General features: G+C 46.0%; 4 protein-coding genes and 3 non-coding genes across 7 annotated transcripts; 3 read left to right on the forward strand and 4 right to left on the reverse strand.

Annotated features, from left to right (window-relative positions):
- Positions 1-62: 62 nt before the first annotated feature.
- Positions 63-3,003, reverse strand: LOC148164181 (histone H3.1). The gene has a single exon (XM_088024160.1). It carries the CDS (start codon positions 2,083-2,085, stop codon positions 1,675-1,677), a length of 411 nt encoding a protein of 136 aa, XP_087880286.1. The 5' UTR covers positions 2,086-3,003; the 3' UTR covers positions 63-1,674.
- Positions 3,004-3,041: 38 nt separating this feature from the next.
- Positions 3,042-3,534, reverse strand: LOC148164182 (histone H2A type 1-E). The gene has a single exon (XM_088024161.1). It carries the CDS (start codon positions 3,507-3,509, stop codon positions 3,117-3,119), a length of 393 nt encoding a protein of 130 aa, XP_087880287.1. The 5' UTR covers positions 3,510-3,534; the 3' UTR covers positions 3,042-3,116.
- A 354-nt stretch (positions 3,535-3,888) lies between these two features.
- LOC148164183 (histone H2B type 1-C/E/F/G/I) lies at positions 3,889-4,398 on the forward strand. The gene has a single exon (XM_088024162.1). It carries the CDS (start codon positions 3,903-3,905, stop codon positions 4,281-4,283), a length of 381 nt encoding a protein of 126 aa, XP_087880288.1. The 5' UTR covers positions 3,889-3,902; the 3' UTR covers positions 4,284-4,398.
- Positions 4,399-8,845: 4,447 nt separating this feature from the next.
- On the reverse strand, positions 8,846-9,219 carry LOC114212501 (histone H4). Its single transcript, XM_028107382.2, has one exon. It carries the CDS (start codon positions 9,202-9,204, stop codon positions 8,893-8,895), a length of 312 nt encoding a protein of 103 aa, XP_027963183.2. The 5' UTR covers positions 9,205-9,219; the 3' UTR covers positions 8,846-8,892.
- Positions 9,220-10,037: 818 nt separating this feature from the next.
- On the forward strand, positions 10,038-10,109 carry TRNAM-CAU (transfer RNA methionine (anticodon CAU)). The gene has a single exon. It is a non-coding gene; the product is annotated as a tRNA-Met (tRNA).
- Positions 10,110-14,303: 4,194 nt separating this feature from the next.
- On the forward strand, positions 14,304-14,376 carry TRNAR-UCG (transfer RNA arginine (anticodon UCG)). The gene has a single exon. It is a non-coding gene; the product is annotated as a tRNA-Arg (tRNA).
- A 3,531-nt stretch (positions 14,377-17,907) lies between these two features.
- Positions 17,908-17,989, reverse strand: TRNAS-GCU (transfer RNA serine (anticodon GCU)). Its single transcript has one exon. It is a non-coding gene; the product is annotated as a tRNA-Ser (tRNA).
- Between the last annotated feature and the right edge of the window lie 2,125 nt (positions 17,990-20,114).

Raw genomic sequence — 20,114 nt, forward strand, 5'->3', positions numbered from 1 at the left:
TATTTCTACTTCCATATATTCTCAAATGTCACATAATTTAAAAAGTTAAAAAAATGAATAGCTAAAAAAAAAATTATTATTTATTTATAATAAATAATGGCCATGGAGAAAAACCAGGTGAATACCCAAACAGGACTTTGTGCCCATGGGAAGATAGGCAGGTCTCCACAGTTTGTCTGCCAAGAAGCCCAGAAGGTTCCTCTTTGTAGCATCCCTTAAAACCCGGCATTGTCAATCACCCAAAGCAGGTCCATCTCTCATCATAGACTCACATGAGCCCCATCCTCAGAAATTGCTACAAAAGCCAGATGCTGCTTGATTCATTGCAGCAATTAATAGTCCTCGAGCAAGCCAAAAATCCTCTCTTGGAGAGCAGGACATTCTAATCAAAGCAAGCTACAAGGAAGCCTGATTCTGTAGATAAATCCTTGCTAAACCTGGAGTCAAATCAAACAGGAGCTAATCACAAGACTGGTATTTATGTAGCATCTGTTCTCGACCCTAGCGACCTTTTGGAAGCACCTGAGTTTTAATAATTACTATTGCCTGGGACCACTCCCACAAACTACAATTAAAATGCTACTGATTGGACCCCAGGCAAAGATATTTTTTATAAAACATCCAATGGTCTATAATGTGCACTCAGTATTGAGATCACTGATTTCTATTAAATCAAACTATCTTCCCAGGTTCTTCTTATGTGCAATTGATTTAGAGAACATTTAATTCTATGACATAAACATGCAGTTTACAAATGTTTATTCCTGTGAGAGTTCACAGGTTGCTTTCTTGATGAGGCCAAAAATATTTTTTAAATGGGCTTCTTAAAACTAGTTGTGTCAACCACTAACTTCCTGGGGTGAAGTTGGTACAATGTAGATTCTGACTAGGCCTGGGTGGAGTCTGACAATCTTCATCTCTAGCAAGCTCCCAAGTGATGTCCAAGCCACTGGTGGGTAGACACTTAACGAGTCAAAGACCGCAGAAGCCATCATGACTGTCCTAGGCTCTGCTACCAGTAAAGCTTACTAGAAATCCTAATTATTCAAAGTCAACCAGCAGCCTGCATTCTTGCGTAAAAGGTTGGTTTATAGAAAAGCCCAAACTTTCACTTTTAACTATAGAGATGGGAAGTGCGCAAATTGAGGTTTCAGACATTGCCCAAATTTGTGGGAACTTACCAGAGATAAATAGAAAATGTTCAGCCACCTTTACCCAAGTTCAAACTTGTGGATAAAGAACCTCACCTCCTACCTGTGCCCACATAACCTTAGAATTACCTGCACTAGGCAAGCCACCTCAAAGTGGCTCATTCCCTTCCCAGGTCAAAGCGCCTCTCAGACTGCCTGAAGGTACTTATATACTGTTACTTCCGAGCCGGAGGTTACTATCTTCAGGCGGCTTCTGCTTATCTCCTCCAACTCAAGCTGTTAAGGGGAAGACTTAGGACACAGCTGAAAGCTCGGTAAAGGCCCACAATCCTGGAACCAAACGCGGCCCACTAACCTTAGTACCTTGAAAAACTCACCTAAAAATCGGGAACCAACTTAAACCATCTCAAAAAAGCATTAATACCTTAAGACGGCTCTATGTTGATTACAGCAATCTTAGGGAAAAAGTGGGTGGCTCTTAGAAGAGCCTTTTTGAGTTAATTGAGCCACTGGTGGGAAAGCTTTATGCCCTCTCCCCGCGGATGCGGCGCGCCAGCTGGATGTCCTTGGGCATGATGGTGACGCGCTTGGCGTGGATGGCGCACAGGTTGGTGTCCTCGAAGAGCCCCACCAGGTAGGCCTCGCACGCCTCCTGCAGGGCCATGACGGCCGAGCTCTGGAAGCGCAGGTCGGTCTTGAAGTCCTGCGCGATCTCGCGCACCAGCCGCTGGAACGGCAGCTTGCGGATCAGCAGCTCGGTGGACTTCTGGTAGCGCCGGATCTCGCGCAGGGCCACCGTGCCGGGCCGGTAGCGGTGCGGCTTCTTGACGCCGCCGGTGGCCGGCGCGCTCTTGCGGGCCGCCTTGGTGGCCAGCTGCTTGCGCGGGGCCTTGCCGCCGGTCGACTTGCGGGCCGTCTGCTTCGTGCGAGCCATTTCAAAGAAAGCTAAGGAAAAAAGCTAAGCTGACGAGTAAGCCTGAAAATGTTGCCTTTATATATACTCAGAAACCTTCTGATTGGTCTTGCATTTTTCAAAAGTCCCGCGCAATAAAACCATTGGCTAAAGAGCGAACGACATGATTGGTGGATTGTTACAGACTCCGATTGGATGAATTAGTCAACATTCCAATCCCGTCTTTGTTGTAGTCAGAGATGCAAGAACTTAATATTCTGCTTCAACTCATCTCAAATTCTAAAGAAATCACCCGGGGATCGGAGAAGATGCCAATTCTGGAGACCTACGTAATGGGGCCTGAGATTCCGACGGTCAGGCTTTCAGAACTTGCGTGTATTTTGTTTTCTCAGATGGTTACTTTCACTGAACTTGGACCTTGAGAGTCGCCTGGACTGCCCCCTATCTCCACTCTGGGAAACCACAGGTGAAACGCCTGGCCGGGAGACCGCGGGCAATCACCACTATGCAACAAAGGGTGATTGACCTCCTTATGATGGCCAAATAGTATTGATTCATTCCATTCAGCTTTGAAACAACCCGCGCGGATTTCCGGTCCTATAGTTCTGCTTGTAATGTCCTCAGGCATTCCGGGCTACCACCCCTTCCACAGCAGTTCAGTTAACTAAACCCCCCTTTGTTTTCCATACTGTTTTTACTTCCTAAACACAATTGAGGGAACAGAACGAACCTGGCCATCTAGAAACAGGTTTTGTAAACATTACCATTACTGTAACTAGGTCTCACCTCTACTAAACCCTTGCTTACCATACTAAGGTTTCCTCTGTAGAAGTCGTTTCCCTGGGCCGCCTTCAAAGTGACGTTAAACAGCCAAGATGAACTGCAGTAAGTGAACTGTTTTACTAACCACACTAACCGTTTAAGGCTTATGTAATAGAAAAGCAGGACTTATTCAGTTACGAGCTTTTTTACGTGAAAATGTGGACGGCTCTGAAAAGAGCCTTTGGGTGAGGAAAAAGGTTTTAACTGGATACACTGGTATCCAAGTAGGCTCACTTGCCCTTGGCCTTGTGGTGGCTCTCGGTCTTCTTGGGCAGCAGCACGGCCTGGATGTTGGGCAGGACGCCGCCCTGCGCGATGGTCACGCGGCCCAGCAGCTTGTTGAGCTCCTCGTCGTTGCGGATGGCCAGCTGCAGGTGGCGCGGGATGATGCGCGTCTTCTTGTTGTCGCGCGCCGCGTTGCCCGCCAGCTCCAGGATCTCGGCCGTCAGGTACTCGAGCACGGCCGCCAGGTACACGGGCGCGCCGGCCCCGACCCGCTCGGCGTAGTTGCCCTTGCGGAGCAGGCGGTGGACGCGGCCCACCGGGAACTGCAGGCCGGCCCGCGACGAGCGCGTCTTGGCCTTGGCGCGAGCCTTGCCGCCTTGCTTGCCGCGTCCGGACATAACTAGGGCAGTTGTGATGCAACAAAAAGAAGAAAGAATCGAGCTCTCCACAAGCCAAGAAGCTAGGCTATTGTACTCTGCAGCGGTTTGGAAAAGCAGCCTATGCCGTTGGCCGAACACAAATTCTAGCCAATCAAAAGACACATCCCAAACAAAAATGCTCCTAATTTGCATAGGGCGTTTCCGGTTGCAAGGTCAAATTATTTAAAGCGGAAAAGAGCCAATGAGAGTTTAGGATAACCAAGGAGCCTATCAGAGGTTAAGATACTGAGGCGACCAATCAGAAATCGTAATTCTGCTATCCCTAATTTGCATACATACTAAATAAATAGGAGGGCGCTCGCTGGTGGGCGTATATCTTTCGTTTTGTTTAAGCGCTGTACCCTCAGTCCGATGCCTGAACCAGCTAAGTCCGCCCCGGCCCCGAAGAAGGGCTCCAAGAAGGCGGTGACCAAGGCGCAGAAGAAGGACGGCAAGAAGCGCAAGCGCAGCCGCAAGGAGAGCTACTCGGTGTACGTGTACAAGGTGCTGAAGCAGGTGCACCCCGACACCGGCATCTCGTCCAAGGCCATGGGCATCATGAACTCGTTCGTCAACGACATCTTCGAGCGCATCGCGGGCGAGGCGTCCCGCCTGGCGCATTACAACAAGCGCTCGACCATCACGTCCCGGGAGATCCAGACGGCCGTGCGCCTGCTGCTGCCCGGGGAGCTGGCCAAGCACGCCGTGTCCGAGGGCACCAAGGCCGTCACCAAGTACACCAGCTCTAAGTAAACTTAATTTGCCATAGCACCAGCGACATCAGGCTCTTTTAAGAGCCACCCACATTGTCACTTAAAGAGCCGTAGCTTTTACAAGCTTAGAGAAAATGGCAAGAACATCCATTCTAACATTCGAGGACTAATAAAATCTGGGGATAGAAGTTGCCCCGGGGCATGAGAATCACCAAGAAATGAATCTGTAAGCAATTGGGACTAGTCCATTCTGCTTTGCTACTCAGCTACTGAGCAATATATTTAGAGTGTCCCCACCTGGAGAGCTTTCATTTTCCAGTTTTTTGTCTTCCTATTAGGCTGGATCGGGAGTAACAGGGAAAACAGTCCTGGGCTTGAGTAGCGTTAAGTTAAAACAAGTGAGAGGAGTAAGCGTTCTTCAGAAAAATGAAAGTACCTTTTTTTTTTTTAACTTGCTTTGAGCTTGCGAGAGGCTACAGTGTCATCTAATGGAACAATGTACTGTGATTTCTAAACCACAGCGGGTCTCTGCCGGTCTCACACCCGACGTCCTTCCAATTCCACTAGGTTTTTCACCGCACATTTTTAACGTAGCTAAATACTTTTGACAAGGTCAGGGAACTCGTCCACTAGTTTATTCTACCGGGCTTAATATACAAGGGTTTAAGAGACACTGTCTACAACTGGATAACCTGAAGGGGGAGGAAGCAAGTGAAAGTCTCCCATCTGTGATTCCTTGCGCGGGGGGGTGGGGGGGTTGGGGGGGTGGAGATTGGCTTCTGCCTCAATCTGTCAGCCTCCACTCTTCAGCCCCAAAGAGTCCCTAACTCTAAACCTCTCCGTGTCCTGAATGATCTTGTCCTCAGTCACATCTTCATTCCCTGGGATTTTATTTTATAGGAGAGGATTTAAAAAGAACATTCGTGTGCTTGTCCTTCGCCTGATTTCAGCCTACAATCACAATCATACAAAATGGAATCTCCCATTTTACAAGTGAATGACCTGAGGAATTAAGGTTAAGTAGCCCCTTAAATAAATAAAAGTGGGATCTGAATCCCTAAGGACTGTTTCCACACTATTTTTCTCAAGCTATAGATGCCAGCTGCAATCATAGGAATGGGGTAACAGGCTCAAGAGGGAAAATTGAGCATTAGAATAAAATGAAAGTAAAACTGACCAGGAGATAACACTTGTTCTTTGATGCACAGCACAGTTCTTAAACCAGCCAAAGTATATAGCAAAATATGGAAGCTAAGGATTACCAGACAGCAAATTTAACTTTTCTGAGCGCTGTGCTCTAGAGGGAAAACCATGAGCATTGGCAGTGTGAAACTGAGCTCAGAAATCTCATTTTCTACCTATTAGCTTCCTGTCTTCATCTGCAAATACCCACACAGATTTCTGTGCACATTAAGTGATGTGGGAAGCAAAGGCAAAAGAAAAAATTAAATTTCCTTACTTCTCACATCCCATTGACAAGTCCTTGAAACAGGAAGAGTGCCCTTCCTCTGGGAGCTCAGCTGCCTTGATATGGACACTTTGCTAAGGGCGAAAGGCAATCTTAGCCTAACATTGTCCCAACCCTCCAGGATCCTGTAAGTCTACTTTAACATATAAAAATTCCCTTGGAACCTTCCTTTAGCTCTACCCCCACCAAGATATCTGTTAGCAGTCATCCTCCAAGCATACGATCCACTGATACACATCCGAAGAGTCTCATGACTGAGTTTTTACTAAGTAGTAATAAATGACCTTTTCCTAACAATAGTTAGCTCCCTCAAGGTCCTGAAAACCTTCTTTCCAAAATGCCTTGAAGGCTTGTGCTGTCCCTAACCCCCTCCCAACTTGAAAGCATATAATGGGCCACTGCTCCCAAGTGCAGCTCTTCCTGCCCAGGGGTCCTGTGCCCCTGCTGTAATAAAACCACCTGTTTTGCACCAAAGACGGCTCAAGAATTCTTTCTTGGCCATCGGCTCTGAACCCCAAGCATTTCCTACATAAGTAACTCAATTTTGTAATGGAGCTTGTGACGATTCTCTAAGCCCCACATGTAATTAAGGCATTTGTTTCTCGCTCCCCAAAAAGCTAATCTTAAGTACATTCGAAAACAATACATGAAAAGAAATATACAAGTGTGGCTTAAGGAGGAATCCCTTAGGACACGATACAGTCCTGACGGCCTATTTCAATGCTAAATTTGGGCCAATTCCTTAAGCCGTTGGTGAGCATTTCCTTATCTCTAAAATGGTAATAATAATTAGTAACCACCACATGGCATAGCTGGATGATCAGTAAAAGAACACAGTAAAGCATTTAGGACAGTACCTACAACAGAGGAGAGTCTTCCAAAATATCAGCTGAAGCTAAAGCCTCTGGTTCAAGTGTTAGGGAAGTTCCTGCCCATATTAGAATCTGAGTCTTGAGGCTTTGAACAAGGCAGTAGGCCACAATGACTACCAGCAAGTGACATGAGTTAGGGTTCCTTGTCTGGCTGTGTGAGCAATCTAACGCCCTTCTAACAGTCTAAACCCCTCCTTGGAACATCTCTTTACCCTGAACTCTTTTGAGGACAACCTAGGCTGTGTGACTTCCCTGCCTCTGCCTGGCAATTCAAGCAACATGTGACTCATTTTCCAGGGACTTCCTCATGTCTCACTAGTACTAAGGGTACCTCATTTAATAGTAAGTTGGGCTACAAGGAAGGGACCCTGGAAATTCACACAAGAGCTTCTTAGGAGCTTTTTATTCCTGTTTTGTTCCCATGCCTCCAATTCTCTTTGCCTAACCTCTCTGTAGTATCTGGCCAGAATGAAGAATCATCTTCAGAAAAGCAGCTGCACTTTTAAAGCAAGAAGAGAATCACAAAATTGCCATCCACAATCATTCCCAGACTAGGGAAATCTAGGGCCACCCTAAAGATTGCTGTGGTATTGCCAACAACTTAGAAGACTCCTATCAGTCTCACTTCATAAAAGAACTATTCTTTCATACGCTCAAAGAAAATTCAGATAACCTCAAAATAAGAAATCTTTACACCAAATAAATGACCCACAGTCAATAAACATTATGAGCAAAACGTAAACCTTTATCACAGTAAGTCGCTGGGATTTGGTGATTGTTTATCACAGCATAATTAGCCTAAATGGATCAACACAGTATTATACTGCATCTAGTTTCTGGGAATTGCTTTTTTCAGGGAACAATGAGTTGCCATGTTGTCACATGGGGCTAAAGCTCATTTGTTTTCGTAGCAATGTTAGATTGTGTGATTATGCCTGATTATGTCACAATTCATCCACCTATTGGTTGACATTTGCTTTGTTGGTTGCCTTAAAAAAAATTTATAGGATGCTTTGCTGGAATATAAAATGTTAAGTAGAAATTTCATTCTATGGATTACTTCATAATATTCCATTAATAACATGTGTGGATTACTTATAATAATGGAATATAAGGGTTAAAACAGGAAGTGAGCAGATATAGGGGAAAGAGTCAGGAAATCTGCTTTAACCCTGCCCCACTCTCCGATTAGCTGAGCTGATTCACTTTCCTCAATGTGGAAATACTGAACAAATCAGTAGTCTCCAACTGCTCATTCTACGGCTAGTACTAGTCCTTGCAGTTTATTCTCTATTCTCCCACTCTTTGTAAAAGTGAGAAAAATACGGTCAGTGCAGCAAATTTTCCTTAATATTAAAAGTTATATTAAAGGTTAATTTACACGTTTTTAATCTTGTCAATTGCTCACAAATGTACTGTCTTCTGAAAAGTATAAAAACTGCCTGCCTCAGTCATTTGTGTCTCAATTTCATTATTGGGCCTCTGCACGCAGGAAATAAAACTTTGGATTTTTTTCTCCTGTTCAATGTCTCATGTAAATTTTTAGTCCAGCTGGAAGACCTTGAAGAGGATTATTTCCTTCCCTACACTTAGTAATTTGGGGTGAAATATCCTGATGCCTGTAGGTTTTAAAAAAATGCCACTCAGCAGGTAATACCCTTCTTATCTACTTGAGGTTTTCAAACTGTCAGGAAATTTCGGGGGCTATGCTAAACACTTGCCAGGTCTCGGCGCGAGTGCACTTCCCCCAGTGCCGTCCGGCCCACGCAGCCGGCGGGAAGGGCGCGGCCGGCCGCTCCGCGGGAGCTCGTCTTTGTTCCCCGGCCGCCCCGCCGCCGCCGGCGCGCTCCCTTTGTCCCTCGCCCGCCCCGCCATCTTGGGCCCTGGAGCCCGGCGGGGTAGGCTCACCCGCTACCTGCCGGCCGGGGGTCCCTGCTCTCCAGTGTTCAAGAACCGAGCGAGCACTATCTCCAACTCGCAAGTAGTCGAAAACGGAGAACGCTCCCGGGGAAAACAATGAGCTGCTCTGCCGCTATAAAAACGCTCAGGACGCGGCTTGAACAGACCCGAATGCCGCAAACCAACGACGCAGCCCGACGATGAAGTGAACTCCCGGAGTTACAAAGCGATCAAAGCAGCGCCTCACACCAAACAGCAACTAACCATCCTTAACCCGTTTGGAACCTAAGTACTCCACCACGAGTCAAGAGCTAAAAAAGAATGACGACTAACTACAGCTCTTTCAAGAGACAAGTGGGTGGCCCTGAAAAGGGCCTTTGTGTTTGGGGATACGGGGGGGTCCGGTGCGCTCAGCCCCCGAAGCCGTAGAGGGTGCGGCCCTGGCGCTTGAGCGCGTAGACCACGTCCATGGCCGTGACCGTCTTGCGCTTGGCGTGCTCCGTGTAGGTGACGGCGTCCCGGATCACGTTCTCCAGGAACACCTTGAGCACCCCGCGGGTCTCCTCGTAGATGAGGCCGGAGATGCGCTTGACGCCGCCGCGCCGGGCCAGCCGCCGGATGGCGGGCTTGGTGATGCCCTGGATGTTGTCGCGCAGCACCTTGCGGTGGCGCTTGGCGCCGCCCTTGCCCAGGCCCTTCCCGCCTTTGCCGCGGCCAGACATTGCTGCAACGCTAAGAGATCGCGAAAAAAAGCACGAAAACCGTTGGGGCAATCTCCTTATGTGTGCGGATTGCGGACCTAGTTGAAGACTGGAAGCGCGCACGCGGGAACGGCCGCTGCCCGGCCCCGCCCCTCGCGGAGGGCGGGGCGACGTCACGGGAGGCTGGGCCCCGGCGGACACTCTCCCCCTCCCCCTCCGCCACCGTGCCCTCCGCGGGGGCAGCTGGAGCGTCCCGGGTCCCCACATGAGAACGTCGGACCTTTTTAACTGCGTCAGACTAAAGAAAGGAGCGTTTTGCCCTGGCCGTCTTCTGCTGCGTGGCGTGCCTTGTGCGATCGCGCCGCCCTCTGCGTTGGCCTGCGGCGCCCCCCAGCTCCCTGCGCCCGCGGACCGGCCCTTCCCGCCGCGAGCCTCCGCCCCGGGCTCACGCGGCCGGACGGCACCTCCATCACCAAGCCCGGGAGGGTGCTCTTCCCAAAGGCGAATGCGGGCCTGGTTAGTGTCTGTGAGGCGGCATGGTCGCCCGCCGCGCGGAAGCCCGTTCCTTAGCCGGCTTTCCTCTTCCTTCCCTGTTGATTAAAGCTTGTCATTCTCTCTCATATATCCAGCCACCTCTCGCTTCTGCGTCCGAACTCTCAACAGGGTGTTAATGTTTCCTTCTCTACGCCTGCTTTGTTCTCTCTTTGATTCCGGTAGCGATATTATTCCGAAAAGAACTGGCAGCTTGTGGTAGCCAAGGGGTGGAAGCCAACGGACGACCTCGTACGGGTTCTTCCAGGAGGAATCGCCTCGGAACAGGGTTAAGAGTATTATTAGGAGATGCTGAGGAGCGGAGCAGAGTGGCGCAGCGGAAGCGTGCTGGGCCCATAACCCAGAGGTCGATGGATCGAAACCATCCTCTGCTAAGGGTTTTCCCCTTTTGCTAAAATTATGTTTCACAACAGGGAAAGAAAATAGAGCCAGATTTGTTTTGTTTTGTCTAATTCTGGAGCTTAAATTATTTCCAGAAAATAAACGTAGAACTGTTTACATTCTCTAGAGATAAATAGAACGTCGGTAAAGGACACTCAGTTATCATTAATATGTCTTCCCATAATAAGCTTTATTTCTAGTGGCTGCCGAAGTGGTAGCGCTGTTGTTGCCACCAGCTATCATGACAGTCTCATTGTCCTGTGAAGCCGTGAAATCGCTAAAATAAGCTGAGTGTGGCGGTGAGGGCAGGGAAGGAAGTCCAGATAAGGAGTTTAATTTCCTTCTATACATAATTCAGAAAGCACTACCTGTTAGGTAGTTGTGGCCATGGGGCTAAAGCGATAGACAAGAAATCTCCTGGGCCATCCTAGCGCCAAACTTTTGCAACTCGAGAGTCTTAATCTTCGGAGTAAATAAGTAACAGTTTGAGCCAGAGTGCAAAGTTTTGGTGGCCAGGATTGAACTCTGACCTGAGAAAACCACTTATGTGGTCATTGCTGGTAAATGTGTCTCTACGGCCTACCTTCCTTTACAGTCTCTAACAGGACTGTTGTCTAGGCTCATTTTTGAAAAGTGTATGTTTTATATATCTCTCAGAAAAAATTCCTATTCAGATATTTATGTGTCAGATACTGTGCTAAGCCCTAAGAAAAGTATTTAAGTAGCCTACAGTCTAGCTTTCAAACAAAAATGTATAGTAGAATAAGATCTTTCTTTTAAAAGATTATACACTAAATGCAGTTGGAAATAAGGAAAAATGATTGTTCCTGGTAGCCCCATGAAGATCACCCAGTAACTGGATGAATTGCTAGAAGGACTCCCATAAATGAACATATGCTCAAAGTTAAGATTTACTACAGCAAAGGGAAAAGTGCAGACACAGCAGGAAAAAGATATACACAAGCAAACACCAGAGAAGTCTTTCTGGTCCTCCATCTTCAGAGATGATCCACATTCTTTCTCTCCTGTCGTGAACTTGCAGGGACCAGTGAAGGCTGTGGTTTACTTTAAATATGCTGACAACCTGGTTCATAGTGACCCACTGCTTCATGTACACAGGATAGCATCATGACCCAGTAACTAAGTGAACATTCCAGTATTTTAGTTCACAGAGTTTGACCAAGGGTCATCACCGTGGCTACAGACGTCTGTGAAAACTTGAGTAAAACAGATTTGCTGCATTACCTTTGCTCTGGCAATGGCCCAGTTTGGGAAAGGTGGCAGATTTGGAGTCCAATCTAGAATGAGTAAGAAGTTGGCAGGTAGCCAAGAAGAGGCTTCTAGATAGAAAAATAAATACATACATACATACATACAAGGAGGCATAACAGTTAAGGGTTTCTAGAGAACTACAGAACATTCAGTGTGCTCGAGCATGGAGGTGAGGGAGATGGAGCAGGAGGATTGGAGGGGGAAGGTGAAGGGGCTGTATCTGATCACCTCCCATTCACCCTATAGGTGAAGGAGGGATCCTCTGCCCTAAACAATACCAGACGGCCAGACACACCGTGCTCAACACTGGGCAGATGAGATGGGTAGCTGTTTACCGGCACATATACTCACAGCCTGGAGGGGGAGGGCACCGCGTGCCCCGCAAGTTGGCTCAGGTCGCACTCCTGACTAGAGTGACCAGCAAGAGCTGTGGGAGGTAAGCTTTATAGCAGACAGAGAAAAGGGGGACCCTGGTTTCCTCCAAAAGATGGAATTGGCTTATCTTAATAGCTTCCAGGACCAACAGGGAGGTGAACCCATTAGGTTGAGGGGCTGGGATGTACCTGGTCTGGTTGATAGGGGAATTAGCCAGATATAGGGCATATCCTGTGAGAACAGGTGAATTCACAAGACCGTTTGGGGGTTCTTATGAGACTCAAAGATGTCAAAGGAGCCCTTGAAATTTTAGGTCTTACAGTATAATCCTGAATTGTGGCAGAAGAGATAGGGAAAGGGACAGTCATAAGGAAGTGAGTATGCAGTGCAAACAGGTTTCGATTTTATTTTTCTATGGGCAGTAAAAAACCATCACCAAGTTTGATCAAAGGAGTAATATGATCAAACTTCCTAGCCAGAAAAAAAAAATCTCTGGCGTTTTCGAGTTTGTGGTCTGGGCTTTGATCATGTTTTTATTTTTGTTTTTTGTTTGTTTTTATTATAAGCTATACAATAATGTCTTTTATAACATATAGGGTTTTTAAAAGTTATTTCTTCAACCTCTCCATATACAGACAAAAGTAAGTGTACTAACATATTGAAAGGTGCAAACTTGATCATTGCCAAGAGAATAGAAAATTATCCCTACAGCATGCTAAACCAGGAGGCCAATTCATCTGCCCAGCTCCAAAAACTTGCAGATGAACATGATAGACGGATTGACCCCCCCAACTTTCATTCGCCGCCATTCCATAACCAGGCCCATATCAGCAGCACATTTCTCGTCAACAATCATTAACTGTCCAAGGCTTTCATCATCATCTTTTGCTACAGGTATCTGGGATATCTGTCTCTTAGGTATCACCAGAAAACATGTTGACACTTGAGGGGAAATGTCATGGACACCAAGACATCAGTCATCCTCAAAAATTCTTTTGGCTGGAGATCCTTGCCAGTGATCTTTCTGAAGATCGTGTCTCCCTCCACAGGGCTGGGTGACTGAGCCTTGAGGATCTCCTCTCACCACTTAACCCAACAGTACCCATGATGGTTTAACCACCATCTTCTTGCTTCCAGGGAGAGAGGAAGAGAACAAGTCCATATGCAGATTTTTTTGCAGGATAAAAGAATCTTTTAGTTAAATAATCCCCACATTAAAAACGATTGCAAAATTCAAAAATATATGTATTTGAGAAATTCAGCACATTTTTACTGAGCTCCGACTATTTGCCAAATGTAATTCTGTGGACAGGGAAAGAACGACTATGTAAAAGACCCCATTTCTGTGCTCCAGAAGCTGCTAATTTAACCTATCACGAATGAACCAAGAGGGCCAAAGCTCCCAAGGTCTGGGATTTAAGAAAATTAAGGTACTGCAATATGTGTAGATAGTCAACATTATTCTCAAACAAGGTGCACGAGATCACACAGATTCACTGATAAACTCGAAAGAAGTCATCCAAAATATAAGTTGAAATCTCTATCACTTTATTGGGCCAAGCACTCTACAGAACATTATAAACTCTATAAATATCTCGTCCATAGAATTTCACTGCAACACGTTTTTGTGTTGAATCATCTGTTGACTGTAAGAATTGCTAACAGTCATAATTTTTGTAATCCTACTATAGTGTTTATTTCTTAAGATATGGAAACTTCAGATAACATGAATGACCCTAGACCACTCTATACACCTCCTGAAACGCCAACCAAAGATTGCTCTTCTTCTCCAAACAGAGACACACCAGGAAAAGTGCTCTGATGTCACATTACAACAATCAGAGAGAGTCCCAGAGGAGTATGAGAAGGGGACCCTGCAGGTATCCATGCAGGACAGCGAGAAAGACAATCGTAGGATGCTAAGATGCCTTCTGGGTGCGGTTTGCACGGTAACTGTCCAGGGGGACCTTCCAACCACCTGGAGTCTGAAAATAGTGAATGTGGATGAGCATTTATAGGGAAGAAGCTCTGAGTTAGCTTATTTTTAAAAATAGCCCCAGATGCAGACAATATGCAGTATTTGGGCATCTTTCAGATGCCATAGACAGCTTTTCTGCTCAGGAGTGGTGATGTCCATGACTTTTCTTCCCGTGGAGGACCCAAGACCGAAATTGCCAGTTCCTACCTTTCACGAGTCCCGACTCCGTGGCCCCAAATAACCCTGGTAATCTCGTTTCCATTTTTTCTTTTTTTACTTTTTTTTTTTTTTTTTATTCATGAGAGACAGAGACAGAGAGAGAGAGAGAGGCGGAGGGAGAGGCAGGCTCCCAAGGAGCAGGGAGCCCGATGCGGGACTCGATCCCAGGACCCTGGGATCATGACCTGAGCCGAAGGCAGACGCTTAACCATCCGAGCCACCCAGGCGCCCCCATTTTTTCAATGACTAGAAGCGCGGGCGGCCGGGCGCTCTTTGACGGCTCAGGACCGGCCAGAAAGCTCATTATACTTTCTAAGTGCTGCAGCAAAAGCGCACAGCGAGCGACCACGTGGCCTAACGGATAAGGCGTCTGACTTCGGATCAGAAGATTGAGGGTTCGAATCCCTTCGTGGTTAATCGTGGCTTTTATGCGGTTCCCCAGAATTGTCGTATTTCACATGGCGGGAGGAATCACGGGGCATCTGTTTGCCAAACGTGTTTCTTTTTTCGTACTCTAATTTTTTTTTAATTTAAATCCAATTAGCCAACTTATGGTACACCAGTAGTTTCGGACGCAGTGTTCTGTAATGTATCAGGTACATGTAACACCGGGTGCTCGTCACAGCAGGTCCCTCCTTAATGCCCGTCACCCAGTTACCCCATCCCCCCACCCCCTCCCCTCCAGCCACCCTCAGTTTGTTTCCTAGAGTTAAGAGTCTCTCATGGTTTGTCTCCCTCTCTGATGACTTCCCACTCTGTTTTCCCTCCCTGCCCCTAGGTCCTCTGCACTATTTCCTATCTTCCACATATGAGTGAAACCATATGATAGCTGTCTTTCTCTGACTGACTTATTTCCCTCAGCATAATCCCCTCCAGTTCCAACTCTAAAGAGGTCCTTCTCACAGGCGTGGGACCCAGGAGAGGCAGAACTGCAACAAGCCCTTCCCATAATCTGGGGGCTCTCAAGCTCTCCTCAAATTTGGATTGTGAGTGCCTGAGTTTCATTTTCACAGTTTCAAGGGAACTCAGATCGGTAAACTGACCCCTCTCTAAGACTTGCTGAGTCTCAGACCAATGCCAGGCCCCGGGGCCCGCACAGTGGGAGCCTGTTGCTTCTCCTTCCCCCTTTTTTCTTCACTTTTCTCTTCTAGTCTGAGTCGGCCTGTCCTTGAAGACCTGGCTGCTGGAGTCTGTGTTACTGGTTTTCACCCTTACCCTCCTTTTCCCTCTCAACTTCCCTTTTTCCTTTGTTTTTGTTGCCATCAAAAGGATGAGAACAGTCCAGATTCAAACCTAAATTACAGAACGGAAGAACATAAGGTCATGAAAAGAATCCCAGCTGTTTACATTTACAGAGTGTGTAGGCAAGCAGGAAGACAGAGAAGACAGATGCACAAAATACACAAAAACACATTTTTGTGTCTAAATAACTGCATTTAATAATTTAGGATGAAGAAAAAGTAATTTCCAATGCTTGACTTCATGGTGAAACACAGTTCCTTCAAATCACGTGGAGGATGCTTTTGCTAGGTGAAAGCAACGAATATTAAAACAAGGTAATAATTACCTCTTCCTTTGCCCAGCCTCTTTTTTAGATCTCTGGTGTGACTCTGGTTTTCCCCAGTCAGCTGTAGAGTCCAAATTGTACAGAAAAGTTGGGGCTTGAGCGTTGTTTCTCAGGATTGAGCTTTCCCAGACTAAAAAAAATTGCAATGTGTTAATGTCATGTGAAGCCACTCGCTGCTTCCTTCCTCACAAAATGTACCATGACAATAAGTATCCTTTTATCAACCAGGAAAAAGATATACTCTACTATATGGATATGTCTACTAAAAACTAAAAAGGATATATGTCTACTAATATCCCATTGATCGAAGTCATCCTCATGCCCCAGCCCATAGACCAGGGGCAACACTCCAACTCTAGAAGAGGAACTGAGAAGTTACTAGACAAAAGGCTTGGATACAGGAAGGGACGAAAAACTGAGGCCAATACTTGAATCATTTGAGGAGTCAATGCAGATTTACGAAGTTTAGAAATCATTCATCCTTTCTTATTATCTTACACCTTATTGCATTTCATCTTAAAAATGAGTTCCCAAGTGTATGAATTACATGCATTTTGAGAAAGAGAACAGCAGCCCCTGACACCAGGCCTGGGTCTGACATTCACAGCTCAGTCTTAGCGTTGCTAGGAGCTGGCCTGGCCCTCACAGCTAAGCCCTGGTCAATTCCTGTGGAACATAAATAATTTCAAAGGATACCAACAACAGGCAAGGCCACTCCGTGACCCTCAGGAAGCAAGATAAAAACAAAAAAACTGTCTGTAATCATGTGTCCTACTTTGATCCTCTCACCTTTCAGACAAAAATTAAAATAACCGACCATAGAGTTACTGAGTCACTTAATAGATCACCATGATATTTTGCCTCCCTCATTGCAACAAGACAATAAATCCAACTTTGTTCAACTACAGTATGTCCCTCATAGTTTTTGGCAGGAGATCAATTATCTTGAATTTTGAAGCACTAAATATCACAGACATAAAGGCAATAAATTATTGTGTGATACCTTCCCTTCATCCATCACTTAGCCAGGTTAACGGGAGATGGGTTAAAAAGTGGAAGACAATCTCTGTATGTCATAGGAGTGACAAAATTTTCCAGTTTGCTCTATCTTAACATGCTATGTTTTTATTGCGATATGGAGTGCCTTGGGCCATGTGACAGTTTTAAATTTTTATTTAGGAATTTTATCAATGTTTTCCATTGTGATTTTTTAGCATGATATAATTTTTAGTGGTCTGGTGGTCTTCTTTTATTTAGGCGTTTGTAAACCATCTTCAAACTACATATACCATATAATCCAGATGCTGTTAGATGAAATTCAAAATCAGATACTGCTTCAAACTTCATGCTTTGTAGGCCTCAATCCTCATGAGGCTTTGGCTCATGACAAATTTACTTCAGAAGAATTTTCTAGATATCAAAAGTCACAGTCAGTCACAGGATTTGAACATGTTGGAAAGATTTCATCACCCCTAACCACTTGCTCTGAAAGAATTTGGTTCCCATGAACCTTAATAAGGAAAGGCTCATTATATGGTTTTTTAAAACAATTAGTTTGGTTTCTACCTCAGTTTCCTCATCTGTAAAATAGAGCCAGGTGATAGAGGGGGGACGTTTTAGAGACATCATCTCTACAGTCCCTTCGAATTTTGTGATTCTACGCTGTGTATCTGACCCCTTGCTCTAGTTCTCAGTAAAGTGAAAAGAGGAGACAGGAGAGATTTTATGGGATAATGTGCTCAAATTAAGAAGCAACTAGCAGAAGAGGACCAAAGAAGGGAGAAACCAACAGAGGTTGGAGGGCTCGCAAAAGATCTTTGATTTAAGTTAATTCAACTAAAATACAAAAAAAAAAAGGAGAATGGTGCCTTTCTGAGCGAATTCACGGGAAAGGTACATGGGATGTGGGCCTTGCAAAAGGATTTTTTGCCAGAAGGGGGCGCTAGCATCACCCGCGCGCCCGCAACCCCTCGAACGGCTGGACCTCACCTGGGAGAGCTGAGGTCACCGACCCGGGGCCGGAGGCCCGAGCGGTCGGAGGAGAAACTCCAGGGGGCGAGGTGCCCGCAGCCTCGGAGGTCCCGAAGCAGAGTTTCAGGCCTCAGTGGAGACCCCGGGGGCGGGGGGGGGGGGGGGGGGGGTGGGGGCGGGCTTGTGCCCCCGCCGCGGGAGCCGGGTCGGTGCAACACTCCCATCCAGGCTTATTTAACCCCGGAAATCTCCGTAAAACGGTTAAAGAAGTACATTGGTTAATAGTGAAAAGTTGCTGGTCTAGCCTGTTTCTGGTTTTTTCCTACAAACACCTTCGGCAAGATGCTAGCGAAGCCTCTCGCTCACCAAGAGCTAAAACCTCTCTCCACCGGCGCAGCGGGGGAGCCGCCGACGAGGATGGGATTCGAACCCACGCGTGCAGAGCACAATGGATTAGCAGTCCATCGCCTTAACCACTCGGCCACCTCGTCACCTCCGGGGGCTTTGTCACATAAATACCATGTTGTTCTCCTGAGCACAGCTCTATGTTGTAATTTCTATTATTTGATTATATACTTTTATTAATGAAGAAGACCTCCTTGCTTTCTGTCAGTGGCCCTCTTGTCTTCGTAAAGGAAAAACAAATAAAGAACAGGCTATCGTCCCGGGAAGGAGAGGGTGGGGTGTGGACCCGAATAAAAACCAAATACACTTTCTCAGGAAACCTGGCAGCCTCTGCCGGAAGAATGGAGTTTATGACTGCTTTTGTTTTAAAAATCCAATTGGTTATCGTCATTCCTTTAGGCCATGTATATACTGAAACCATCATGAAACGAGCTGTATTATATCTATTATTGCAGGATTCTCAGATGTCTACCATATGGAACATTAGCGCTTCTTAGAGTCATCACTTCCCAGGAAGTGCGAGCAGGTGATTGCTGAGGAGCTGGGGCTGGGGGGCTGAAGGTCAGATTAACTGGAACTGGTTCCCAATGTCACACCAAAGATTTCAGACTTTATTAAAGAATTTTAGGACCATCGGAGGGAGTTTTGTTTTGTGTCGATTTGTTTTGTTTGTTTTGTACAGGTAAATTTGATTTAAAAAAGATAATTTACTACTGTCGTTTATTTTTATTTATTTATTTATTTTTTTTTGCTGCCAACTTCAACGCCCTCCAGCCAAAGATCACCAGGAACACACCTACAGTTGGATAAGTTGTAACTGTTGCTGCCGCCACTAGGAAGGGCACACATCTCGAGAGACCTTGGAGGATCTCAGTTAAAAGGGGAGTTTAAAGACCTTATTAAATACAAACATCCTTTCGTGTTTCACATGTCATGGCATATTGTTGACAAAATACAACATTCTTTCATGATTTTAAAAAACTCTCTCAACAAGTTGGGTATAGAGAGAATGTACCTACCTCTACATAATGAAGGTCATATACAACCTTCATACTGGATATAACTCAAATACTGGATTTATCCAAAACTGGATAACCACATGCAGAAAACTGAAATTGGGCCTCTATCTCACACCACTCACAAAAATTAACTCGAAATGGATTAAAGACATAAATATAAGGCAAGAATCCATGAAACTCCTAGAAGAAAACATGAGGGGGAAAGTTCACTGACATTTATTTTGGCAATGATATTTTGGATTTGACACGAAAAGCACAAACTACAAAAGAAAAAAATTAACAAGTGGAAAGCCTATCAAACTAAAAAGCTTCAGCACAGCAAAAGAAATCAACAAAATGAAAAAGCAAACTGTGGAATGGGAGAAAATATTTGCAAACCGTGTATTGGATAAGGAGTTAATATCCAAAATACAGAGAGAGCTCATCCAACTCAGTAGCAACAAAAACGTCCAATTTAAAAGTGGTCAGAGAACAGTGTAGACATTTGTGTGAACCAGACTAACACCATCTTAGACAAATCTGCCATGATGACCACTCTGTGGCCTGAAGCCTTCCTGAACACAGCCCCCATACACACTCCAACCCCCCCCCCCAGTCTTTCTGTCTAACCCCGCCCTTATAAGTACACCCGCAGGCACGGTGTCCTCAATCTGCTCTGGAGATACACCTGTGAGCCTCCAACATCGCCTCCGGGTGGGGCCCCCTGCAGGTGCTCCGAGCCTCCAAGGCTAGAAAAGCAGGTCAGTCACACGGGAGATGGAGTCACCCAAGGCACCCTTCCGTCCCTAAATCCCCTTGACAAACCACTTCTCCTCAAACTGGACTTGTTGGCCTATTCCTTCAGTCTTCCGGCTCCTTCGGCTCTTAGGGCTCATTTTGTGTAGACCTCCCTTTCGTGGAATAACGTCTCTCCAAAGAAAACATCTAAATGGCCAGCATGCTCAACATCACTAGTAATCAGGGAAATGCAAGTCAAAACCACAACGAGCTACCACCTCACATCTGTTAGAATGCCATCACCAAAAAGTCAAGAGATAAGAAGTGTTAGCAACTCTGTGGAGAAAGGGGCCCCCTCGCGCACTGTTGGTGGGAATGTAAATTGGTGCAGCCGCTGTGGAAAACAGTGTGGAGGGTCCACAAAAAATTAAAAATAGAACTACCGTGTGACCCCGCAATCCCGCTTCTGGGTTTT

This window comes from Eumetopias jubatus, unplaced genomic scaffold (assembly GCF_037043125.1).
Source record: "Eumetopias jubatus isolate StellerSeaLion01/CBP00866 unplaced genomic scaffold, mEumJub1_p1.0 scaffold_6, whole genome shotgun sequence".
Taxonomy (NCBI): Eukaryota; Metazoa; Chordata; class Mammalia; order Carnivora; family Otariidae; genus Eumetopias; species Eumetopias jubatus.